Source organism: Telopea speciosissima, chromosome 5, assembly GCF_018873765.1.
Source record: "Telopea speciosissima isolate NSW1024214 ecotype Mountain lineage chromosome 5, Tspe_v1, whole genome shotgun sequence".
NCBI classification, from domain to species: Eukaryota; Viridiplantae; Streptophyta; class Magnoliopsida; order Proteales; family Proteaceae; genus Telopea; species Telopea speciosissima.
In genome coordinates this window covers 47,818,812-47,846,197 of record NC_057920.1, presented here as the reverse complement: position 1 = coordinate 47,846,197, position 27,386 = coordinate 47,818,812, and the positions used below count along the sequence as shown (strand labels likewise).

The window sequence follows — 27,386 nt, the reverse complement described above, 5'->3', positions numbered from 1 at the left end:
CCCCTCTCATACAATATTTATAAAAGTATTAAATATAATTATTTAATAATATTAATAAGAGTAAATATCATCCCCCTCCCCTCTAAGTGATGACGTGGGAATTTACAAATTTTCTAAAACCCCATAATACCCTTTATGTAATTTTATTCCAATTTTGCCCTCTTCAACCCCAAAACCCCTATTGCATGTTCTTCTCTTCTACTTGCAGGTTGTCAATGGCGTCGGCAGTGACCAGAGCTTTGTGGCCAAAGTCCATAGCTACCGCCAACGAAGAGGAAGTTTGAACACTCTCCTCTCCGGCTATAATCAGACCTTGGAAGCACACTCTCCGGCGGTGATCTTACAAGATTTCCCTCCTCCGTTCTATAATGTTAGAACCCAGCTCAAACCTCCATACTCCATGGCTGCCACCAACGAACCCGTTTTGTCCCCACTGCTTTTTTTCTTCTTCTTCTTTAATACCCTAAATCTGTAAACCCGTCTCTTTCTCCATACAAAACTGAAACCCAAGCCCTCATCTCCATCTCCAATCTTCTTCCCGCCCTCTTCTTCTTCTTCTCCAAACACCCTAACCGAACCCATCTCTCTTCCAGACTCAAAAGAGAGGTCATCACCGTGACCCACTTCCTTTCAAAAACCCCAAAAAATGAAACCCAGGCACCGCCTCTGTTGCGACCTCTGGTTTCAACAATCATGGCTGCCTTGGCTGCCCAATCTTTGGCTCCCCTTTTTTTTTTATTACTTAATGTTGCCGCCATCAACCCCTTCTTACATATTTATGGTAATTATGGTGACCATCGCTGCCCATAAAATTAATACATATTTTTTTTTGACTTGCCAGCCACCGGAGCATTAAGAGTACCCAGCAACGGCAGCGGCACATGGGAGATCTTCCTCACTTCACCTCAACTCAGACGATTTCTAGCTCGCAGGGGGAATCGAAGCACTGATAATGGATAGTGAGTGAGAGGGTTTTTGGTTAATGGAGGAAAATTGAAAAGGAGAAGAAGGAAAAAAAGGTGAGTTTAGAAGTTAAAAGAGAGGAAGAAGAGGGTATTAATTTTCAATTAAAGTTTAATATCGTCTTTTGAACTGCTGTTTTAACACCGTTAGCCACTTAGGGTATGGTTGATAGAATCTTTCAAAAGAAGGGGAGGGCATTATCATTATTCAAAACCTGGGGGAGGGGATGATATTTATTCTAATAATAATAATAAGTAATTGCATTTTCAGACAATTCAAAAAACTGCCACCGAGCTTAGAATTTCATCCAATCATTATTATTAAATTCTCTTAGGATATCTTCCTTAACCGGAAAGTGGATTCCATTTTGAGCAAACCACTCACAGATACACATCGTGGATCTGGCCTACCAATGTAAAGCCAGTGTAGGGATTAAAAGTTTATACACTAAGACGCACAAAGTATAACTGCTATGGTACGGATCTCTCAAGTATGGGGACAAAAAATAACTATAACCTCATTGCATATACAGCTTATGATGATTTATACAAGAGTCTCACAATGATCATGTGTCCAACACACATACACATACAATATGAATGTTCACATTTATATAAAGGAGTCACAATCCGAAAATATATAATATGACAACCTATGAATAGTATGCCCAATATTGTCCCTAGTTGTGGAGTATAACCTTAAGACAACACATCCTTCATAAAGTAAATAATACAAATTAACTTTATTTAACATGCTTAAATAGGATTTGATGGACACACATATTACTGGTATTAAAACGGAATCCTACAACCCAATTAAGGTTAACCCCATCAAACTGCACCTGCAAATATCAAAACTCTTAGGACAGATATGCTGACCGATTCTATGGGTTTAATGCTGAACAAAAGAGAGATGACCTCCATATGCCCCGATATTCAAGCACTCTCGGTGCAGTTTCTTGGGCTTAGGAAGCAATGGCAATGGCCACATAACCTCCTCCTCTGCATCAAATTACTTGGGAAATACAAAATTTCATAGTAAAACAAAAACATACAATAAGTAATATTTTGAAGTTTTGGCTGCCAAGAACTTGAGACATGCATGCTCCTCTACTCGGCTATGATGATCTCAGATAAGCCTCCTAATTTAGCACCTAAACACCCATGTTTACCTTCACATTCCTTCATAAACCTCTTGCAACACCCACCAATCTCTCTCTTCTCTAAATTCATACAAGCATGCGATTCAATTGACTCACAATGGCCTTTCCTCTTCGCCACCACATGTTGGTGTTCTTCCTCAGCATGACATAAGGTACTCAAATCACTACATTGACCCTTGCAATTGCTATTACCACTTCTTCCGTTCTCCACTTCTCCAACTTCAAATCTTGATTCTGGTGCATCATTGTGATTGCTGCTTTTTTGGCAAGTGATGCTATTGGAATGGGCTGATTCAGAACAAGTATGAGGAGTTTTTGATCCACAAGAGACAACACTAGCAGAGTTCTCACAATGTGGTACTTCATGTGAACAACATTGTTCATGGATAGTTGGAGCTGAGTGACTGCAATTTGATGATTTCAATTGGACTGATCTTTTGTGAAGATGCCCACAACCACCTTCTGATTTGTGTTTATGGGCATGAGATGAAGAAGGTGATTTTGTACCACTCTCACAATGTGGTACTCCATGTGATGAGCAACATTGTTCATTGATAAGAGGAGCTGAGTGACTGCAATTTGATCTTTTATGATGAATCCCACAACCACCTTCAGATTTGTGTTTATGGACATGAGATGCAGAAGGTGATGATTTTTTACCACTAGTCCCTCTTAGAAGAAGCATGCTATTTAGAATAACAACTATGCATGTGCCCACATCAACAAGAACTGCAGCCCAGAGAAGGGGGTGACCAGAACAGGCAAGTGCAAGAACAGCAACCTTTGTGCTGATTGATAATATGACATTTTCGATTACCTTTCGACGGCTCTTTCTTGCTAGCTTGATAGCTTGAGGTATTTTCCTAATGTCATTGGACATAAGGGTTACATGTCCTGTCTCTGTTGCAAGTGCAGAGCCAGAGATGCCCATGGAGATACCTATGTCGGCCGTGGCTAATGCTGGGGCGTCGTTTATGCCATCACCGATCATTGCAGTTGGTCTTTCCTCCTTCAGGTTTTTAATGATTCTTGCTTTGTCTTCTGGTAGAAGTTCTGCATGAACTACCTCTATGGCATGTCCTAGCTACACATACATAAGGAAAACGTTAGAAAATATCAGTAATGTTGAGGCAGAAGAAAGTCTTATAGGTACTTGGACACCCTCTCTTTAATGGTTAACTTTTAAGGATGAGTTGTATCAAAGTCCCTTGGATTTATCTGATTTTCATTTATTTGAGTTTTTTTTTTTTAATTGAATTTCTCGGGTTTGTAGTTAAAGTGAAGAAAATTAGGTAAAAGATGACTCCAGAGCTACATTAATGCTCACCTGTTCTTGTGCATGAATGGCTGCAGCATTGCTATCTCCTGTAAGCATAACAGTTTTAATGCTCATTTTTTTCAACTCAGTGATGGCATCAACAACCCCAGATCTACAGGCATCAGAAAGGCTGAAAATCCCGATCAAATTCCCTCCTAAGTAAATATATCCAATTGTTGCTCCTCCCTTGGTATCTCTTCCTTCTACAGGAACTGAAAAATTCCATAGCTCTAGCTTTATTAGGATCACAAAAAATTCATGGATGCCAAAATGATACTAGTGGATCAATAAAGATGATAAGATACAAAAAAGAAAAAAAAATTTGTTTATATCACAATTTTGTGTGTTTCAAATTTGTTTTTCCTCTTTTAAGAAAATAATTTCTCATATTTCTTTTAATTTACGATATATGAATGTGTAGATGTATATATGTATGCATGTATATATCTATACTTCGTAGGGCTCTATCTCATAATCCATTTATGCAAAATGGAGAAATATTAACATAAAATAAAAAATTTAAGTTTATTTTGTCAATAATGCTTTCAAAACTGATCAATGATAAAATCTTTAACTAAGAATAAGCCTTGCAAGATTACGGCCGAGATACCTAAAAACCCTAGGGCCATATTTGCTTGGCTAGAAACATTGAATTATCTAATGGAAAACACTGAAAAATTGTAAAGGTTCCCTCACTTCACCCCCTAAAAAAAATTTAAATAAATAAATCCAATTTTGGAAGCTCTACCATGGAAATCAGATGAGAAGGATTAATAGATAGATTTTCATTTCTATGGCTTTCGATGGATACAAAATAAAATAATGAAGAGTAATCAGATAACTCAGAAACTTCACTTCGTGAAGTGAGACCAATCAACATACCTACTAAAAATGACAAAACTATAAAACCTCGACGTAATGGGACGACAATTAGATCACACACTAGATTTATGATGCTTTCTATATGGGGTTGTTATTTGATTATCTAAAACAATGATTTTATGAATATGTTTTAAAATATCTTATGGAAACTATGAAACTATTTATGATGCATACATTAAGTTTAAAAGTAAAAAATAATAGAGTGGATGGCTTCTTACCTGTCTCGCAACCAGCTCTCCTTGCAATTTTTTTGTTTCCAATAAAAATAATTTCTCCATCAATTTGTCCATATATTCCTTCCCCTGGAAAATTTTCGAATTCTGTAACATTCTCTGGTTTTGGTTGAATGGAATTAGACCGTCCATAGTCAACAAGAGCAGCTGCCATTGGGTGACTCGATTTACTTTCAATGCTTGAAACCCTTCAAAGGTCAAGATGTGCAAGGTTATATTTTAATTTTCAATATATTAACTATAAGCTTTATTGCAAGAAAAAAAATTATAAAGGAAAAAAGACTCATTTTAGTAGCCCATTTTTATAAGCTAATTAGAGCGACCAGCTTTGATAAACTAATCCAAGTGGTCCACCATAATTGTGCCAAATAGAATGATGGTGTGGCATTTTTTTGACGGTTGGATACCTAAGTATACAGGTTAGCCATGTGTCAAATTTCAAAGTTTTATTCAATCAAATAGATATTTGTACTGCTTAGATAAGCTTATCTTGGTAGAACCTTCAGAAAAATATTACCCTACCAAAAAAGGGGAAAGAGAACGTCACCCAATCATTCAACGCACACCGCCCCTGCGCCTTGACATAGGGGGAATCTTTATCCCCTGCAATTCCCTCCCACTTGTAGTTCCCCTAGTGCCCCTAACAAGGTGGGCGTATGACCATTCCACCCCTGCTCGAACACTTTGCCCAGACTCTTATTATAGGTACTAGAGAATTGGACCGGACAGGGAATTGTGGGAGATGGTTTTCTGACACAGGGGTATGCGAAATGTGCGTCGTACACCCTGAACCACGGAAATGACTAGGGGTACGGTGGTCATTTTGTGCACCCTTGTGTCAGGGCGTAGGAACGGTAGGATAGTAGTGTGTCTGGTGCAACCAGGTGGTGTTCTTTCTCCCTAAAAAAAATATCTTATTTAAATCGTATGTTGCTAATTAGGGGTACCAATTGGCTTGACGGGCACGAGCACGTCCTAAATCTGACAGGGCTTGGGTTGAGCTTTTAGCCGCAGGCTGGTATAGGACTGAGATTTCAGGCCTAGGTTCAAGCAGGCTTGGCTGAGACGGTGTGAGCCAGTCATTCAATGTTACGATGGGTTGGGCATGTGCTGAGTTATCCCAATCTGGCCTCGGGCTGGACTGGGATGGGCTGGGCCCGGCGTAGGCTGAATTAAGGGAACCTAAAGTTGTTTACCAAATAAAAAAGATGTCTTGGGGTATTTTAAGACCCATGTTTAGTCAAAACTCAAAAAGTGAAATTATTAGCAAATGGGCCAGCCCATGGGTACATTTTCAAAACAAATCCAACTTAGGTTGGGCTTGGGCTGTTTAAAAAGTAATTATTTATGTATTAACTAATTAAAAAAAAAAAAAAAAGGCAAAAAAGGTTTCATAATACCTGCCAAATTTCAATTTCAGCCACTTGGATTGAAAATTAATAAACTATTGGTTACGTTTGGGAGACCTAATATGTTAGGTGTCAAATTTGATAACTCATCTTACCTTTTAAAGAGATTTCATACTCATAGGAAGATTGTGATTTGTGAATAGAGAGAGAGGGAAATAGACACAAGGACAGATACACGGGACAAAGTATTTCTGGAGCACTTTATAAGGAATCCCCTTTTCATTCTTCAATGAGCTGTGAGATCCTATTCCATTTGCCTTTCTACCCTAGTTTTGTTGTCATAATCTATGTTGTGTTATCACTAAGGAGGGATTTCATGAGGTAGGTAAAGTTTGCCTAAAGATAATTGTTTATTTTATATTACGTGTTTGGATATTTTCCTTGATTTTTCAATGGTTCCTATTGAATTCACTTTATATAGTTTTCAAACTTCATTTAAACCTTTATAACGACACATTGATCATTTTTTTTCATCTTTGGTAGGTGCATGAAAATATCAAATTGGTTTAACAATTTGATCATGGATATATGAGAGTGCAAAACCAGAGCCCCAATTAAAGCACGTGATGAAATTGGCTGAAGTTATATATACTAAGGGTGTTAAATGGTCTGGTTTCAGTTAAACGGTTTGATTCAGTTCAAATGGTTTAATTAACCGGTTTCAATTTTGAAACATAACCGAACCATTGATTAAATGGTTTCACGGTTTCGATTTTAAACAGTTCAATTCGGTAAACGGTTTCTGTTTGATTTTGGCACATTTATGTATATTTAAGAGTGTTAAATGATTTATTCAATTAAACGGTTTGGTTCAAAACGTTTAACTAAACGACCTCAATTTTGAAACCAAAACCGAACCATTTATTAAACGGTTTCATATTTTCGTTTAAACGGCTCTGTTCGATTTGATTTTGATAAATGGTTTCGATTTGATTTTGACACCCTTAGACTTACTGAGAATTTCTAATATGTTCATATGTAATAAGAGGTTGGAATTTACCAGTAAAGCAATGTGTTGAGGCTAACATCATGAGAGATAGTTTGGAAATCTGTCACCACAAATTCTCCTCTTGTAATCGTCCCAGTTTTATCGAAAGCCATGGTCTTAATTTGAGCCAAAACCTCAAGATAATCACCTCCCTTTATTAGAACTCCATTTGCTGCTGCCTTTGTAAGTGTACAGAAAGTGGCCACCGGTGTAGAGAGTATAAGCGCACATGGACATGCGCTTACCAGAACAACCAATGCTAAGTGAAACCACCGGTTTAAGTCATGGAGTTTTAATGCTGCCGGAATCACTGCAAGACTTAGCGCTACTAATACTACAACTGCAAAACCAACCAAAAGTAACTAAAATTAATAATGACTTCAACAAGGATATATAGCCTGGGCCCCACATGTGAAATGACCATCCCACCCCTGTTTTCGCTGTCGTTTAACGGGGCTGGAACGTCTAGCTCCCGTCGGACTTGGCTCTTGTGTAGTTGTGGCGGAAGCTGCACAGGTGCAGCACAAAAACCACCCCAAATATAGGGGGTGGTCATTTCACATGTGGGGCCCAAGTGGGACCCGCTTGTAAAATGACTACCTTACCCCTATTTTTGCTGTCGTTTAGCGGTGCTGCACCTGTGCAGCTCTCGCCACGACTGGACAGGAACCAGGTCCATATATAGTTTAGTAGACTATGGTGATGGTGAGAACTTATTACTGACCTGGGGTGTAGTACTTGGTACAATCATCTACGAGTCTTTGTGTTTTGGATTTATTGTTTTGGGCCTCTTCAACTAACATTGCCATCTTAGCTACCACACAATCTTCAGCTAGTGCTGTGGTTTTCACAGTAATGTAACCTACGAAGGTTATAAAAAAAAAAATTTAAGTAGAAAAGTCTCTTTATTTTCTTGGTTCTGAAATTTAATACAGACAAGAGGAGGAGAGATCACCATTTAGGTTTATTGTGCCAGCCCAAACATTATTGTCTTTCTGCTTTGAAACAGGACAGGATTCACCTGTTAAGGTCTTCTCATCCACTTCACATATCCCTTCAACAACGATTCCGTCAATGGGAATTACTTCCCCGGCCTTGACGGCGAGGATTGTGTTCACCTTCACATCTTTGACATCAATAATAACTCCAGTATCAGCTAGGATGGCTTGCTGAGGAGCCATGTTTAACAAAGAGGTCATAGCTGCTGTAGCCTGTAAAATGAAGTCTTTACTCAAAGATTTTTTTTTGTTTTTTACCTATTGCATGGTGTAGAAAGATTCCATACTAATGGTGGAGAGAGAGAGAGAGTAGACCTTGTGACTTGCTTTTGATTCAAGCCACTCTGCAATGGTGAATAGGAAGACAATGCTACCTGCTTCCAAGTAATCTCCTAAAGCAATTGATCCACCCACTGTAGAGCATCAAAGATAAAAGCAAGTGAAGTTTAATTAGGACTAATTTAATCCAAAAAAGTGTCTTTGAAGAAATAAAATTAAGAATTGTGAATCTAAAACTGACAAAACATTTTAGTGGGTTCTCTTTCCCTCTTTAAAAAAAATAAAAAGGAGGTGAATTATGGTCCCCATATAACAACTTTAATCGTTTTTTAGGCTTTTGGTGGGGGTCAGAATCCACCAAAGATAATTTTTGTTTCTAATGTAGACTCCACTTAAAAATTAATAGGACACATTTGCTGTTTATTTTTCTTACACTCTTTGATCTCCTTTCTCCCTTTTCCCCAACTCACTTTCTCCATTCTTCTTCCATGGTTAAAAAACTAGACCATGAATGGAAAGTCTGGTATCATCACCTCCCCAGATTTACTTTATAAATAAGTTTTACCACCCTCTCCACTCAAAAAAATAAAGAAGCATTAGTGGGACAATGATTTATACTTTAATACTTTATTAGCAGATTAATTAATCTCTAACAACACATAATTATTTTTTGAGGTGACCCATTACCCAGGTGAGCAAATAATTGTGCATCTGAAAATACTTTTTGTCTTCTTAACTATAAATTAATAATAATGGATTCATCAAATTTTCATGATTGAAGTCTTAAGAAAAGTGTCTATACAATTATTCTCTAATATCAAATTGATAGGCCGGATTTATGTGAAGATCGCTAAGCTATAATTTACATCACTAAAGGGTCTTGGAATTTTTTCTATTTTGAGCTAAATAGAAACTGAAAATGCCCCAAAACATTTTTTTTTTCTGAGAGGTTATTTATGATTTTAACGTGTGATGTATTGACTTAGTTACCCTAATAAAAAGGGAAATTTAGGGAGGTAGGTCCCTTTCCCATATGCCCATTTTAAATGCCAACAAAACTGTCACATGGAAGATTAGATGAGGCCAAGTTTTTATGTACACGTAAACGCCTGCATGTGCCCTTTTCACATGTCAAATTTTAGTCTGATTAGAATTTTTCATATCGGGAAGGCATAGTAGTGGCAAAATATCGATGGTATACATAGGATGCATGCCAATACAAGAAAAGACATTTGATTGAATTACGGTTTGAAATTTGACACATAGCTAACCCAGACAATGATCTCTTTATCAACGGTCAGAATAGTCATGCGGAAAAAAAAATATGGGGCATATGGGAATAGTTCCTAGCACGGTTATGCTATAAGAACCAATTTTCTTCCTTTGAAAAAGTCTAAAAACAGGTTACCTAAAAAAGGCCTTCAGTTTTTATTGTTTTTGGATGAAAAAAGAAGCCCTTGAAATTAAATTTTCAAAATAAAAGGACTAGCCTCAATTTAGCATCAAAGTATATCAAGTTTTGGAATGAAATTAAAAGTACCTGCAATTAGAATCAAAATGTTAATGTCAAGTGTGAGGTTTCGTATCGCCGCTATGCTTCTCAATCCAATCGGTGCAAGGCCGACTATGACTGCGGCAACAGCAACCCATTGAAGTGGGTGATAAAATGATTTAAAGAAGGAAACTATAAGCAAAACTCCACATCCAATTGTATATGGACTTGGCCATTTCATCCTGTATGTTGGTTCACCATAAACTCGAATATTTGCTTCTAGCCTGGCTTGATTCAGCGCCTTAACTGACACAGATGAATAGAGATCAAACTATAAATATAAATAAATGAAGGAAATAGAAGTATATTTTAGACTTGAAAATTAAATTCATAAGCTCTGGTACAATGAGGATTGATAATTGTGCTAGCTTAAGAGAACTTTGAAGTCAAGAAATTTCAATTTCTGAAACCCAACATCGTATATATGTATATATATAGCTAAGTATCAGAAGAAAAGGGTGGATACCCAAGCTAGAAAATTTCAAGAAAATAATTCCCTTTCCCTCCCATTCCATGTTCTTCCTCATACTGTATAATTCCTGGCTTTATGCCCAAAATCAAGCTCATAAAATTAAAGTGGAATTCAAATTCATCCTCTTTCATCACTTTGGCCTCAATTTCTGGAGCCAATTCATGATTATTGTCCCTCATTCTGTTATCAGAATAACTGCACAAGTCATGCTCTTGATGCTTTATTATGGTGGAGATCAACTCTAAAAGTGAGTCCTAACTTCCCACACCTACCACCACCCTCCCCTGAAAATGCCCAAAACCGACACACTGACCACCCAAAAAGGCCAAAAAAAAAAAAGGGGGGGGGGGGGGAAATAATCCCACATGATTCTGCAGTTTGAAAGTACCGAGTCTCATAAAATATACATTTTGATCTGTAGAGAGAGAGATGTAGAATAGGATCCATCAAATTTATAGTTCTCAAGGGTGGTTTAATTTTGGAATTTAATATATAACATTAGCTTTTCACAAACAGGTCTTAAAGTTCAAATTATACCTATTTGAATTTGAGAGATAAGGAGGTTATCATGAACAACAATGACTGTTCTTGTTGGAACAATCACTGAGACTTCCTTAATTCCATCTAATTGCTTCAGGATCTTCTCAATTAGAGGAACCTCTGATGAACAGCAGAGACCCAACACATCAAAGTAGCTTTTCCTAACATCTCTTGCTGCACTAGAGCTACCCATTTCAGCCTGCAAAGAAGTACAACAAAAAATAGAGTTTGTCAGTCTTATTATCCAACAAACATATAAAAGAACTTGAATGTAATATTAATGATCATTCTGCAGATGCAACATAAGAAAGTGGATATCAGAAGAACTGAAAATTAAAAAGAAATGGAAAGAAAATTCAATTATAAGTCAGTAATCTGAGGGCTTTGCATATTCAAATTATGGTAGAGAAGAAAAAACATACTTTTATCTTCTATATATTCCTATTGTGCAAGGTTTTCTGAACTCTATAGCCAAGGAGAGAACACACACATACACACACAGAAAGATTGAGAAATAGATATATTTGGACTGTTGTTTTAGCAATACAGAGAAGAATAGAAGAGATTAGTGACTTGGCCAAAGATAACAGCAGATTTTAGAGGCTAGTGAATGACTTAAAATGAAACCCAAGGAGAAGTATTTACAGATTAATGAGGAAGGGGGAACTCTCTTGGCCTTAAAGCTTCAAGGGACACATAAATCTAAAAAGCTTAGACACCTGAGGCTTTAAGAAGGCAATGCATCAGTTATGAACAAGTAAAGAAAGAATATAATATGAAGGGAATTGCTGAAAAACTATTTCTTTTAGGATGATACTTTTTATTTTTTTTTTTTCTCACTTTTTGTGAGCACTAACTTCTTTCTGTACATTGTGAATTAAAGAAGTTGAAGAATCAATAGATCAACAGAATGGAATCCACACAAGCCCACAGCAGGTTGTCATTTGGGGGATATATTCTGAAATTAGGTTCTCCCATTAATTAGCAGAAACAACCAATATTTACGTTGAACTGCCCTCACTTTTATCCTATTTCCCCACCATTTCCCTATCTCTTGATGGAAGTTGTGTCCATCAAATCTAATAATTATATGGGCTGATGTTCTCTGTACCGCAGCGCAGCCTGCGCCCAGACACATGGGCCTGCCATTCAGGGGGGCAGGGTGATCATTTTGCCCATCCCCATGTGTCTGGGCACAGCCTGCGCCACCGGCACAGAGAACATTTGGCCTAATTATTTTACGGGAAAAAGATCTCTACTTGGTGGTGTTTCCTATGCCCTCTCACAAGGCACCGTGAAATGACGCCTCTGCCCCTTGGGTAGATACCCAAGCATACTCCCCCATTGGCCTAGACTCTTGTGTAGGGGGCAGAGGTGTCTTTTCATATGGGGAGGAGAGAGATAGACTCATGGGAGTGTTGGCGTAGGCCACACTCCTGGATAGCATTCTTTTTCCCTAATACTATATACAATATACAATGCGAGGGGAGGAGGGATCATGTCACGACCCCGAAACGCCTAGACCTAGTGGGGCCCATGACACCAGATCTAATTGGGATTCATGCAAGTTAAACTTAGCATTCATATAAAACATATACTATGCATGGATCATAAACATTAATGGAGTCTAAAATTCCTCTAATTCTGTTAGGTAATCATTCATAAGATCCATAAACATAATATCCATCAAAGTTTAGCGGAATCAATCATGGGTTAGGGGCATATAATCTCAAAACTGTGAGAACATTTAAACATTCATAAACCCCATATACCCATCCATTGGGTAGTAACACTGTTGGCATCTAACCTGAATATTTACAGTCATCCATAAAACATCTTTAAACATTGTTTAAAACATATGTCTAAACTTCCATAACAATGACCTTAACTAAACTGAAAGAATAGAAATGTCTTCTTCAGTCTGATTGATCCTACTTGATCATTATTCCCTTTCCTTTATTATTTGCTCCTTGACCTATGAAAACATTTAACAATAATGGGATTAGCTTTACAACCTAGTGAGCAAGATAAACAATTATGCATAACTATACATATAATCATTCCTAGGGTAATATACATCATGCATCATTGTAATCTTTCTTTAAATCATACATATGTTACCCATTTCCATTCTTAGCCTTAGTCTCAACTCCTCTTTGGGTGAGGTACCCCTTTATGTCGGGCAGTGTCTTGGCTAGAGTCTCAATGCCTCTCAAAGCAATTGTGTCGGGTCATGTCTTAGCCTTAGCCTCAATGCCTCTCAAAATACCTTTACATACCATCCCGAGTAGGCTATTGACCGTAAGCTCTTAATAACTTTCCTTCCTTCTCCTTGATCATTCATTGCATACTATATGTACCTTCATAAACCATACTTAACATCATTATGAGCATGTACATGATACATAAGGAGCATATCATAGTTGCATGCACAAAATGAATACATAACATTCATTCCATTCCTTAGTTCATTAATAGTCCTATGTAATCATGCATTCATTCAATCATTCATAACATGGTAGGCATGTGGGCATAACCATAACTGTAGACACTGATTTTTGTCACCCCCTAATTGGCGATGATGACAACGGGACATGGACGATGGGCGACGCACTCTCCTTCTTTCTAGACCCAAGATACCTGACCCGTAAGACCAAGAACCATGCTGAGTACAAAATGGCCCATTTTAGGCCAAAAAACAAGAAAAAATGGCACTGCGCCCCCATGGCTCCGTGGACTCCTTCCCACGGCGCCTTGGGCACCTTCCCACGGCACCATGGGGATGTGTACCGGATTTCCACGGCGCCATGAGGAGGTGTGACATCAGCTTGCTGACGTCATCCACGGCGCCTTGAAAAAGTCCCCCATGGCGTCGTGGACATCTCCACGGCACCGTGGAGGACTTATCTGGCCAGGAGAGAGAGGGGATCCCTCCCTATAAATAGGAGGGTCCTCTCCCACATTTTAAAAAGGAATTTTTGGGTGGAGAGACCCTTCCCAAGTAATTCCTACCCTCTTTTTTACCCTTTTCACCTTCATTTCTTCTCCTTCTCTCATAAGAGTGTGAGTGAGTGAAGTTTTCTTGGTTGCGGATAGATCCTTCGATTATCCCTCTAAGTATAGAGCGCTTTTGCTCCTAGGCATTGTTATCCCATCAGTGTGCGGCTAACAATCAAAACCCTTTTATTACAGACATTATTCTGGCTGTTTACTCCTCTCCAAATCACTTGAAAGAGCCATTACTCTACCCAGAAAGGAATCGGCGTCAGTCCATTCGTCTATCTCCCCTGACCTAGGGGAATACAACCATACAGGTATAATAACTGCATTCTTGTTGATTCGATGTAGTCCTTTCGTATTCCATCATTTTAGTCTGTATTTTTCATATATGTAATGTAGTTTATTATGTTTTAGTTCGATTCATAGCATCTGAATGTAATTCATAATATCCCCCATCCCCGTAATAAAAGAGAGAGAACATTTGTCCTTATGTAGCATCTAATACAGAAAGACCGACTTCGGCCGGGCGAGGTGGGTGCCTAACACCGTGCCACACTCGTAACCTAATCCCTTACCCAAACCTCTAGTCAGATCATATGGAGTCAAGTAGCCCGATCCCGTTCACAACGGATAGGGCTACACTTAATGGGTCCTATGCCCTAACCCTAGGTGGCGACTTCACATTATATTAGCATATTTTAATACATGATCCTAATCCCCCATTTATCAATATTATACATTGACAATATTATCTATTATCTATACATATATATATAACAAACCCTATGTCACCACATATTCCAAGCGCTGAGGAACCCTCGTCCCGAGGACCACGGTACTTACAGTGGCGACTCTACTAGGGATGTGAGTGGACAAATGTCCACTCGAGGTCAAACTTTCTAAATAGGTACTATCAATAAATGACAGAATGTTCTCTCTAAACTTTTATGTAAATAAATTAAAAAATAAAAAAAATAATATATATATATATATACAAAATAAATAAAAAGAAAGAAAAAAATGTACAAAATAAAATATGAAAAGAAATAAATACCATAATGTGTTTGTTTGGTTAACCCCTGGGTGTACTAACGGCATCATGCATAGTGCTTGAAGTGAAATCAAACGGCGAGGGTACTCCCTGTCATGCCTTTACCCCCGGGGAGGTGAGGCACGTCATACTAAGTACTCTGAGATCGGATGATAGCCGCTTCTTGTACCACTTTCTTGCACACATACACTGCATGGGAACCCCTCTTACCCCCGTAGTTAGTCGTTGGACCCCATGAGTAGTCATGGGTAATTCGCGGCGCAGCTACAGCCCTGGATATTTACTATACGAGTTTAGAATCACTAGCGAAGGTATTCACTAGTGTGCTATGGAGTGCTTTACCACTCAAAAAAGGCACTAGCTCGATTACTCTGAGTTTGTGTGACCTGTTCTCCAGGTATATCAAAAGAACCACGTGCCTACAATTCGTGACCACAAGCGATAGGTATATCGGTTCTGTCAAGGGTGACCTTGTTCTGTCCTATGAAAGCCTACCCATTACATGCATCATGTAGGAAAATAGACCATATATGACTAGGGTATGACACAAACTAACCTTTGTTAGCTGTAAGAGAGAGACCGAGTTTTAGGGTCATTTGACAATTAACCTGGCTTTGAAATGAGATGCCACCGAAGGTAAGGAATTCCATAGTCCCCCGATGGTCCCTCGAAGAAGAATGGAAGCTCACTTCCATATGATGGAACCTTACATGTCCCTCAAAATAAGGGCATCTCATTTTGACTCCAGACATAATCGTCAATTACCCGGCAACTAGGATCTTTCTTTTGTTTATTTTTTTTCTTTTTGTTGTATTTAAACATGCTTGGACAATGACGGCATTCCAAGTCTGGTCTCAGAAGGAGTCTGCTGAAACTCTGATGACCACTCCGATTACTTGAGCCAAATAAAATAATAAAATAATATGAAACAAATGTTATAAAATACCAAAAAAACATAAAAACCATATATATATATATATATATATATATATATATATATATATATATATATATATATATATATATATATAATAGTATAAAGTAAAAATAAAATAAAATTCTTTTTTTAGCCTTCTTAGGGTCTAAACTAGGTATTCTTCTCTCTTTCGTAGAAGCACGATTCCGTCCTTGCCCATCTGGATCTGACGCGGTGGAAGGTTGACCCGGGCCAACCCACCATTCTTCTCAAGATCCTCAACCCCTTCTCATTCTTCTAGTTCATCATCTGAGGTATTGCTTGTGAGTGACATGGATCCTACGGAGGACCACTTGTCTAAAAGTCACATCGAAAATCGAGTAGATAGGCTGCAGACAGACATGGCCGGGATGGGGCAACTCATGGCACAACTAGTTCAGTCAGTCAATGAACTATCTAAGGGCAGATCCATAGCTGGACTAGCAGAGCAAGAAGTCTAGAAAACTACCCCCGCAACCCTCAAGACTCCAATCATCATACCGGTAGAAGAAGGGGAAGATAGCCACCCTATGGACCCTCCTGAGACTGAAAGGGAGAAGAAAATGAGAGAAAAAGTAGCCGAGTTGGAAATGGTTGTCAAGGGCAAAGTCAAAGAAAAAGATGAAGAAGACCTAGTGTTCTTTCCCGAAGGGAAAATCCCCAAAGATTTTAAGTGAAAATTGGATAAGTTCGACGGATCGGGAGATCCTAGGGCTCATCTCAAGATTTTTGCCACCATTGCCAGATCATGGGGACTTTCTAAAAATCAAATGGGATAGGCGTTCATGTATTCTTTGGCCAGGTCTGCTTTGAGGTGGTTAACCTAGCTTGATCACACTCAAACCCAGTCATGGGCCTCTGTGGTTAAAGCCTTCACTAAGCAATATTCATACAACACCGAGATGGATATTACTCGAAGAGAATTGGAAACCTTGAGGCAAGAACCAAGTGAAGAATTTTCAAATTACATCATGAGGTTCAGAGAGAAGGCCACGAAGATGTGGAACAGCCCTACTGAGGAGGAGCAGGTCGAGATATTGTTAGAAAATCTGTACAGGGAATACCGTGAGAAGATATACTACCAGCACATCAAAACATTTGATGCTCTTATGACAATTGGGAAGAAGATTGAAGACAAGATCTTTAAAGAAAGGCAGAATCAGGGTAAGACCCATGAAGCATCAGGAAGCTATTCGGCGAGGAAAAGCCCAAAAGCCAAAGGAGGAAATATTGCAGGGACAAGCAGCCAGGCAGCAGAAGTCCAGGTGGTAGCTGCAGGATCCATCCCTCTTGTGTTCCAAACTGAATCTGAAGCATCCAGGAGGAATTTCAACTTTGAAGGAATGACACCCTCGTTGTTATTCACCAAGCTCAAGAATCAGGGAATGATCAATTCAGTTCCTCCTAGGCCTGTGGATTTGAACAATCCACCTACTTGGTATAAGCCCAATCTGTACTGTCATTACCACAACCAACAAGGCCATCATACGGATAGATGCCTATCTCTTAAGCATGTGATCCAGGACTTGATTGACGAGGGCAAAATTGAACTTCAGAAGAAGTAGCCGCCAAATGTCACCACAAATCCTCTGCCTAACCATGGAGTAAACATGCTTCAAGAAGATGCCAAGCAAGCAGATCCTACCACTTTGATTCATTCAGTTGGGAAGAGGAAGCTAATGAAGGCACATGTCTATATAACAATGTTGACCAAGAAACTTAAGGAGAAAAAAGAACCACAGATTCAACAAGAGGTGTCTCAGGAAGTGGATCGGCCCGATTCCCCTTTCTATCATCCAAAGTCAGAAGGTGCCACCTGGGTAGAGTACCAGATACCTGCATGGAAAATCTCACAACCACTGGTGAAGGGGACCAATTCTCCAGAGTCATCTACAGGGTCAGTAAACATGTTACAGGAAGAGACACCATTCCAAGATCCCACTACATTGATCCAGCCCATCCCATGGTATTTAGGAAGAGATGAGCAGTCATGGCAAGCACGGGCAGAAAGGATGCAGGTTTGCATTTATTGCGCCTGAACCAACTGTGATGGGAATATCCTAACAGGTGGGCAACCATGTGATCAAGGCAGAGGTATAACATCCATCAACTGGCTTCGAAAGTTGGATTTCTTGGAGTATGGATTAGAAGGTTTCGAGACAATGACGCCATTGTGCAAGTATGGTTTCTCATCATCCGAAATATGTCACTTGGTTCCTGAAGAAGAAGAAGGGAATGAAATCACCAGAGTCACACCTCAGCTCCTTAAAGTAGTCTCAGCACTAGCTATTGGTCAAGTTCTGACAGAAGAAGTCTCTCTTATCCATATAGGGGGGGATACTGACGATAGCTCAGATGAGGTGGACGACCAAGAAATCCACCAGGGATGGATAGCGTATGTCGAGCAAAGTCCAACGATGGAGGACGAAGGAGTAGAAGCGATGGATTGGGTAAATAACATCGAAAGTGATGATAATAATGATCCTACCAGCCTTATTCAACCCATATCATCAGATGAGGATGAAAGCAGAGATGATGAGGAGATATCATCTCCAGAGGTCCCCAAAGGCGATTGGACGGTGTCCAAAGAAGATTTTGAGCGTTGGAGCATGAGCGCCTTCTACCAGGTCGTAGATATACTCGATGTTTCCACCAATACTCAAGAGATCCTGTACAAGGCTACTTCTCTATTTCCAGATCTAGTGTGTAGTAACTTCACAGCACGTTGTGAGGGCTTGGTGATGCCAAATGAGAGCGATGTACTCGCTCAGACCCTCCATGAGCTGAAAAGCATGACTTGGTTAGTCAATGCTTTGGCTCATGATCTGTTCAGAACCCCTCCAGAAGACCTGGCCTTATATTTGGATTCATTCTCCTATCCGGATCCACCCCGAAGAAGTGAAACATGGGACGCATGAATCAATGATATCGGCCTCGGAGAATTTTAGAATGACCCCACTAGAGGTATCTTTCCTATGGACATCGATGATGAAGGGGAAGAACCGTTAGAAGAAGAACAATCATCCGAAGAAGATGAAAGTGAGCAAGAATCTACATCAGAAGAATCCGATGATGAAGGGTCCAAAGGGGAAGAAGAAACAGAGGATGGGGAACCTTGGCAACCAAGGACGCATCTAGCAAAGTATGAGAACATTTGCGGACCCGCACCATGGGAATTATCATTCCAGGTGAACAAGATCCATCGGGATGTGGATAAAATCCAGGAAATGCTCATGAGAACGGTGGTCTTGGATGATAACTACCAAGAAGAGCTTCAACAGCTGGAACCTATTAAAGAACAGTGGGCGCTCCTTGAAGCAATTCATCATTTGGAAAACTCTGTAAAGCTAACTTTAGCCTTGGCACAAGACCTATGTGGGACTCCTCCCCCGTCTCTGTATCAGGGTAATAAAGAATACCGTGCGTGGGTAAGAGCACATGACAATTTCTATATATGTCATGTCAATGAGGGAGGAGCAGTAAATGACCCAACAGGGAGTATCCACCCAGTTATTTCAAGCCCGAAAGAGAGGTCCGAAAGTCCAGTTTCTCAAGGAGAAAAGAAGGATCGCAACTTCTATAAGTCATTGGCGGAAGCAAGAAAGATGTACCAAGCGGCTTCGGAAGCCTTTCATGCCATTAGCCAATTGATACCAGAAGAATCTCATACAATCCAGCAGGTTGCTGAAAAGCAAGAAACCTTATCAGGAATCCTAAATTAGGCCTGGAAGTCTATTATGACCTTGTCTGATGAAGGAGGTAAAACCCAAATTTGTCCCAAGGGTCCTCTTATCATCACTGATAGTGACGAAGACGATGGAGACTTTTGCCCAGTCCAGTTGGTCATCAAGTAAAGAGAGTCAGAGGTTGCAGAAACCAGGAGCTGTCGAAACTTCAAGAATAAGGAGTTGATAGTGGAAAAATATCGGTCTAGCCAATCAACAACGATTGTTGAGCCAGAAAATCGAGTACTAGACCAATTGAAGAAGGCCCAAGCTAACATCTCAATCTGGGGATTATTAATGGCATCACCAACCCACCGAGAAGCTGTTTTGAAAGCTCTTACTAAGGTTCAAGTGCCCATAGAAATGGGGCCTGAGGAATTATCTCACATAGTGGGGGCCACTTATGCCATTCAGTCACTCTTTTTCTCAGAAGAGGATTTACCCCCGGGAGGAAAGAATCACAACCGGGCACTTTACATTACGATGGAATGTAACAAGAATCAGGTCCACTAGGTTCTGATAGACAATGGGTCCACCCTCAATGTAATGCCCCTCAAAGCAGCCAGATGCATGGGTTTATCTCTAGACAAGATGAAGTCATCCAGTCAGACCATCAGGGCATACGACAATTCCAGAAGGGAGGTAATTGGGATTCTTACCACCAGTGTCAAGATTGGACCAGCCTGCTTTACCATAGACTTCCAAGTCATCGACATTCAAGCATCCTTCAATATGTTGCTTGGAAGACCATGGCTGCATTCAACAGGAGCCCTAGCATCAAGTCTTCATCAAAAGCTGAAGTTCATATATGACCAGAAAGTAATTACCATCTTTGGAGACCCAGAAATGGTGCACACTTTGGCCAACATTGAAGTAGGTGGTTCATCCTCGCAGGAGGTGCAGCTGGGTGGGTTTGAAATCGGTGACATTTATACTACCTCTGCAAATGAAGAAGATCAGAGTCTAGGGAAATTCCAGACGATGTGGAGCAAGGCCTCTATAAAGATCATGAAAAAGATGAAATATTTTCCTGGACTGGGATTGGGAAAGAACCAACAGGGGATACCAGCATTCCCAGAGATACCAGCCAATGCCAATCGATGTGGATTAGGGTTTAACCTGAAGGACCCAAGGAAGAAAGCCGCAGGATAGAAGAATAGTGCGACAATGGTGTGCCATACTTCAAGACTCTAAATGGGTACTTCGTGCAAGAGGGAGAAGACTTCCCTTACTGTGGAAATCAAGAACCATGGTTCGATCAAGAGCAGGGCAAACGTCTGCCTGGGCTCAAAATATTCTTCAAAGATGATGTGGACTGGATAGCCATGAAATTGGATCAAGCCAGCAAGAAGGAAGTCACAGGGGATCAAAGGATTGGCAAGCTGTTCGAAGTGGGGGTGATCATTGAAGAAGAGGAAGAAGGATCGGCACCACATCTTCTTATACAACCTCTCCAAGGATCCATAGCGAATTGGGCAAGAATGATGGAAGATTTCCATATTGATGAGTCTGAAGTTGTAACCAGCTCTAGCATAATCCTGTCCAAGTCTGTCTCTGAGTCTATATCTGAATCCTGTGGAAATGTCCAGTCCATTGGGTCTGTCTGTACTCTTCCCCTTATCATGAATGAAATTGCTAATTCTGAGTATGTTTCTTCTTCTTCTTCCTATCCTTCTGAAGATGATGATGTCCTAGAACATCGTAATCGGTAAGAATAATTGGAGCAAAGAAGAGCTCAACCCGTCCAAGAGGACACCCACCCCGTAAATATAGGGACCGATCAATGCCCTCGAATGATTAAAATTGGTACTTCTCTCAACAATGACGAAACATCCCAAATGATCTCTCTCCTCAAGGAATTTGAGGAAGTCTTCGTCTGGTCCTATAAGGATATGCCCGGCATCGATCCAAAGATTGTGCAACACGAACTACCAACATATCCGGAGGCTCGCCCAGTCAAGCAGAAGTTAAGAAGGATGCGGCCGGAATGGAGTGAGAAGATTAGGGAAGAAGTCATCAAACAATGGAATGCAGGATTTCTCCAAGTAACCCAGTACCCTCAATGGTTATCCAATATTGTCCCAGTCCCTAAGAAAGACGGGAAGGTCAAAATATGTGTGGATTTTCGTGACCTAAATAGGGTCAACCCGAAGGATGATTTTCCGTTACCCCACATTGATATTTTGGTAGACAACATTGCAGGCCATGCTCTACTGTCCTTCATGGATGGTTTCTCAGGATATAACCAAATTAGTATGTGCCCGAAGGACAGGGAGAAAACTGCCTTCACCACACCCTAGGGCACATTTTGTTACAAAGTAATGCCTTTTGGGTTAAAAAATGCTGGGGCAACATATCAAAGAGCGGCCACGGCTATCTTACACGACATGATACACAAAGAAGTAGAGGTATATGTCGATGATATGATAGTCAAATATGTTAATCGATAAAGCCATTTTGTAGCTCTCAGAAAGTTTTTTGAAAGAATCAAAGAATACAAGCTAAGCCTGAACCCTCAGAAGTGTGTGTTTGGGGCCAAAGCAGGAAAATTATTGGGGTTTCTTGTCAGCGAAAGAGGGATAAAAGTAGACCCTGACAAAATAAAAGCCATCACGGAAATGCCACCACCCCAGACAAAAAATGAGGTACGAGGGTTTTTGGGCCGCATCCAGTGCATCAGCAGATTCATATCCCGGTTGACATCCACTTGTGAACCTATCTTCAAACTCCTAAGGAAGAAAGAGCCAAAAGAATGGAATGAGACATGCCAAGATGCCTTTATGAAAATCAAAGAGTATCTACTTTCTCCTCCTATACTTGTCCCTCCAGTGTTCGGTGAACCTTTGCTCCTATATTTGTCAGTAGGAGAAACAGCGATCGGATCAATGATGGCCCAAGTTGGCAAGGCGGATGGAGAAGAGCACGCAATCTACTATGTAAGCAGGAAATTTCTCGAGTATGAAACTCAATATGCTCCAGTAGAGAAGACATGCACATCTCTGGTTTGGGTAACTAAGAGTCTGAGGCACTACATGGTGTCACATCTCGTCAGGTTGATCTCTCGAATGGATCCAATTAAGTACCTCTTCGAGAAACCAGCATTGATAGGGAGAATGGCTAGGTGGTTATTGTTATTATCAGAATTCGACATAACTTATGTCAGTCAAAAGTTTGTGAAAGGGCGGGCAATCTTCAACCATCTAGCAGCATTTCCCTCAGAGGATGATTCCCGACCAATAGAGGACCTCTTCCCAGATGAAGATTTGCACTCCACAGAAGCCGAACCGACTAAAGAGTGGCAATTGTACTTTGATGGAGTCGCCAATCAAAAAGGATTTGGCGCAGGGGTATTATTGATAACCCCAGAGGATTTTTACTTGCCGATGGCCTTTAGATTAGAATTTAGTTGTACCAATAACATAGCAGAGTATGAAGCTTGTGCTATTGGGTTAGAAATGGCTCTTTCTGTAAGGGTTGACAAAATTAAAGTTTACAGAGATTCCTCCGTTGTGCTCAGTCAAACATAAGGAAAGTGGAAGACTAAGGACGAGAAGCTGAAGCCCTACCAAGTTTATCTAGACAACTGGCTCAATGCTTCAAGGAAGTTTCTTTTGAGTATCTACCCAGGGATAGCAATCGGTTTGCCGATGCTTTGGCCACTTTGGCGTCCATGGTAGAATGTGATACCCGGGACAAGAACCAACCTTTCCTAATAGAAAGGAGGACCCACCCAGCATATGGAGAGCCAGTCAATGCACTCACCGAGGATGGAAGGCCTTGGTATGCTTCAGTGATTGACTACATCAAGGAAAGGAGGTACCCTGAAGAGTTTTCAGAAAAAGAGAAGAGGCATTTGCGAAAATATGCTACTCAATTCATCCTCCAAGGAAACTTGTTGTATAAGAGGTCTGATTATGATATCCAACTATTATGTGTAGATGAGGATTAGGCTCAAATCATTATGGAAGAAATCCATCAAGGAATATGTGGACCACACATGAATGCAAGGATGCTGGCCAAGAAAATTCTCAGGATGGGATACTATTGGGTCACTATGGAAGCTGAGTGTGCTGCCTTCGTGAGGCAATGTCATAAATGCCAGATATTTGCCAACATCATTCATATTCCTCCGACAGAGTTACACTCATTAAATGTCCCTTGGCCATTTTCTACCTGGGGAATTGATGTAGTTGGTAAAATAACTCCAAAAGCTTCAAATGGACATCAATTCGTGTTAGTCGCTATCGACTATTTCATAAAATGGGTGGAGGCTCAATCTTATGTAGTTTTAACTTCTGCCAAGGTGGAAAAATTCATAAAAGAAAATCTCATCTGCAGATACGGTGTGCCGCAGCAGTTGATTTCAGATCAAGGCTTGCATTTCAGGGGAAAAGTGGAAGAACTCTGTAACCAATTTGGCATTAAGAGGCATAAGTCTACTACTTACTAGCCACAGACTAATGGAGCGGTGGAAGCAGCCAACAAAAATATGAAGGTCATATTGCAAAAGATGGTAGACACACACAATGACTGGGCAGAGAAACTTCCACTGGCCTTATGGGCATATCGGACATCCATCCGAACCTCTACCGGAGCTACCCCGTATTCTCTGGTATATGGGACGGAAGCTGTATTGCCGGTAGAAATTCAGGTCCCTTCTCTTCGAGTCTTACTTGATAGTCAATTGTTAGAAAGGGAATGGGTAAGGCCCAGATACGAAGAGCTCAATCTCCTGGATGAGAAAAGGATGAAGGCCATGGACAATCTCAAGAAATATCAGCAAAGAATGGCTAGGGCATTCAATAAGGGTGTCCGCACTCGAAGCATTGAAGAAGGAGATTTGGTCCTTAGAGACCAGCGAGCTCCAATCCATGACCTAAGAGGAAAGTTCCGACCCAACTGGAGTGGACCCTATAAAGTTAAGACCATATTGCCAGGACAGGCGGTCCAACTCTCTGATCTTGACGGAGAAGATCTTCGGGGATTGGTCAATATGGACCAGCTAAAGAAGTATTTTATCTGAGATATGTGAAGCAATTTTGAACTACGTTCGGCCTGATTCCTCCAAAGGGATTCGTAGGCAACTCGATGTACTCGGGTATGGTCTCAAAAAAAAAAATATATAAAAAAAAGGAGAGGGCATTGTGTTGGTTTCTTCCCATAAATTCTGCTAGCCGGCATCCCTTGCACATATGGGTAAATCTTGCCATTTGGCCTTCTATCCCTTGATCAAGCTTAGGAGTAGAGTCATCTAGAGCTGGTTATTAACGGAGGATTTATTCATTCTATGTCATAAAATGCTAACCCAATCCTTGATGCAGGTAGTATGAGGGGACCAAAGAAAGAAGGACTTGACAAACAGTTGCGCCAGTGGACTCTCCGGATGAATGTGGATGGGCCTACACTTTAAGAGGATCACCATCTAATAGTATTGGGAAGAATCGGTTGCTTCAAGCTCCATCATGACTTGCTGAGGGAAGTGTCGAAGTCCTAGAACCCCCAATTGCATGCATTTCGCTTTGAAAAGTCTGGCTCGCTTCAACCATTGAAGAATTTTGGGCTTGCATGATGTCACCCCCTCAAGAAAAGTTGTTCCTCCCAACTATGAAGAAAGAACAGCTTTTCAAAAATTTGGAAGATTTCTTTGCCATGAATAAGAAGGAATTAAAGCAAATTCTCAATTATGACAAGGTGGATGCGTTGAAAGTTGTGAAGATCTTCAATAACAATAGATTTGAAGAAGAAAGACAGATCCGATGCAGAAAGTGGGCGTACTTATTCTGTATGATTGGGAGGTACTTGTTAGCATCTCCGAAAAAAGGCATGCCTCCAATGATTGCAGAAGTGGTTAAGAAGATTGAAGAAGGATGCAACATCGCTCCTACCATTTTATCAGAAACATTCAAAGGGTTTGATACCATGAGTTAGTCTCAGAAATATGGAACAGACTTCCTTCATGGATCTACGGCGGTGTTCTAAATGTGGTTGATGGAAAAACTAAAATTGGTAACACCAATTCCGTGTCCTCACCTCCGACCTATGCATTATCAAATAAAAAGGGAAAAGCTAGAATTCCACAAGGTCCAAGACTGGAAGAAATATTTGGAGGAGAAAGATGTCCAAGAAATCCAATGGAACTGCCCTTGGATGAAGGCCGAGATAGAAAAACCAGAAACACCAGGGTACAATTATGTGAGATTCATGGGTTTAACTCACATCAGTTTTTATATCCCTTCCTTAGTATCTCCGAGGCAGGAACAACCTAAGATGGAGAATTTCAGAACTCCAGAGATGTGACACAATAAGTGGTTATTTTGTTATCCAAAAAATGTTATAAATAAGTGATATTAATTTGATGTTCCCATCTTTACTTGTTTGTCTGTCCTTTCTCAATTTCTCTGTCCTTTCTCATGTAATGAAATCATTTACCAATGGAATTTGTGCTTCTAAAGAAAGGGATGGAGTCTCATGTGCATTTCAAAGAAGAAAATATCCAATGAATTCATAAAAAAATTCGTTTATATGTACAAAAAAAAAAGAGAAAGAAAAGTGTACATAAAAATTACACCAGTGTCCATACAAAAAATAATAATAATAATAAATATAAACAAAAAAGGAAGGAGAGTAAATGTACATAGTTGTAACAACATTTCCAAAAAAAAAGAAGAAAAAGAACAAAACAAAAAAGAAGAGGAGGAGTCACGGCTCAGGGGAGTAATCGTCCACATCTAAGCCTTCCCCCTCTCCACTTTGGGAAGCCATCAGGGCATCTCTCTCGACCTCGACCCACGTGAGGTTAAGCTGTAGCTGCTCATTCTCAAGCCTCAGTCTCTCAATCTCTCTCCTACAATGGTCAAGCTCAACCCTCTAAAAAAGAGAGGGGAAAATCAAAAGATAAGCATGAATAAAAAAAAAATGGAAACAAAATAAAAAAAAAAGAGAGGGGGGGAAAGAGACGAAGCATTACCATCCTATGGTCCGAGTCCACACGCGAGATGATCATCTCGTCCATGCTCGCCATCATGCGCCTCATGTCGGCGTATTGGCTCGCATCCACCTAAACATGATATTCATCCAAGATGTCAAGAATTTGAAAAATAATGGATAAAGTTAGGAAAGTTGGATGTGCTTACCCCATCATAAGGAAGAGGGAGGCCTAGGTCCGTGTCTGTAGCCCGAGGAGGTGGTAAGATGACCTCAACCATCCCAGGCTCGTGGTCGCGAATAAACCACGAACGATACCCTTGAATGTGGTCATTTGGACCAGCAATCCGCAGGGCTGGAACCTCTCCAGAAGGCCCAACACCTGACTCCACCTCCCCTACTCGAGAGGCGTAAGAAGAGCTCCCACCACCATAGACCCCTGAAATCATGGGGAGACCTGGAAACTGTCAAGAAAAGAAACAAATCAAGATAAAGGCTAGGCTAACAATCTAAGGAAAAGAGGGAAAAATGGAGAAAATCTCACCTGAGGCCCCTCGCGGGTGAGGGGGACGCAGACTGTCTCTCGGAGAAGGAAGTCGGTATAGTCCATCTCTGCTAGCACCAGCCCAGTCGCGGGCTCACCAACCCTCCAGTGCTCGATCTCATCCCGATCCATCAAGGCTGGCTGATGGACCCGAGCAGGAGGAGGGCAGGGCACCAAGTGAGCCTCAGACCACTGTAGGGACACTCGCTCTCCCAAGTAAAAGGCAAACCCCCATGGGCCCTCGAAGAGGACCCTGCGGGTGGAGAGAGCTGAGGCCCTATCAAATAGGTCCGACTCTAACATCATCTCCCCCAAATAAGGGCGGAGAGAAGCCTGTCAAGTAAGAGTCAAGATCAATGCAAAAAAAAAAAAGAAAGAGGAGAAAAGAGAA

The 27,386-nt window shown here is 40.5% G+C and overlaps 1 protein-coding gene across 1 annotated transcript; it reads right to left on the bottom strand.

Annotated features, from left to right (window-relative positions):
- Positions 1–2,033: 2,033 nt before the first annotated feature.
- On the bottom strand, positions 2,034–11,466 carry LOC122660837 (putative inactive cadmium/zinc-transporting ATPase HMA3). The gene is made up of 10 exons (XM_043856083.1): positions 11,442–11,466; positions 10,794–10,995; positions 9,773–10,030; positions 8,269–8,366; positions 7,911–8,166; positions 7,680–7,817; positions 6,968–7,295; positions 4,544–4,746; positions 3,453–3,655; positions 2,034–3,209 (listed from the first exon to the last, which is right to left on the bottom strand). Exons 2-10 carry the CDS (start codon positions 10,987–10,989, stop codon positions 2,073–2,075), a joined length of 2,817 nt encoding a protein of 938 aa, XP_043712018.1. The 5' UTR covers positions 10,990–10,995; positions 11,442–11,466; the 3' UTR covers positions 2,034–2,072.
- Positions 11,467–27,386: the final 15,920 nt, after the last annotated feature.

What these genes read in the sequence shown, in the direction of transcription:
- LOC122660837 (XM_043856083.1), bottom strand. Translation starts at nt 10,989, where the DNA reads ATGGGTAGCTCTAGTGCAGCAAGAGATGTTAGGAAAAGCTACTTTGAT. An exon ending in CTCAACACATTGCTTTACTG is followed by an intron (nt 4,747 to 6,967) that starts GTAAATTCCAAC and finishes TGACCTTTGAAG; the next exon opens with GGTTTCAAGCATTGAAAGTA. An exon ending in CCATTCATGCACAAGAACAG is followed by an intron (nt 3,210 to 3,452) that starts GTGAGCATTAAT and finishes ATGTATGTGTAG; the next exon opens with CTAGGACATGCCATAGAGGT.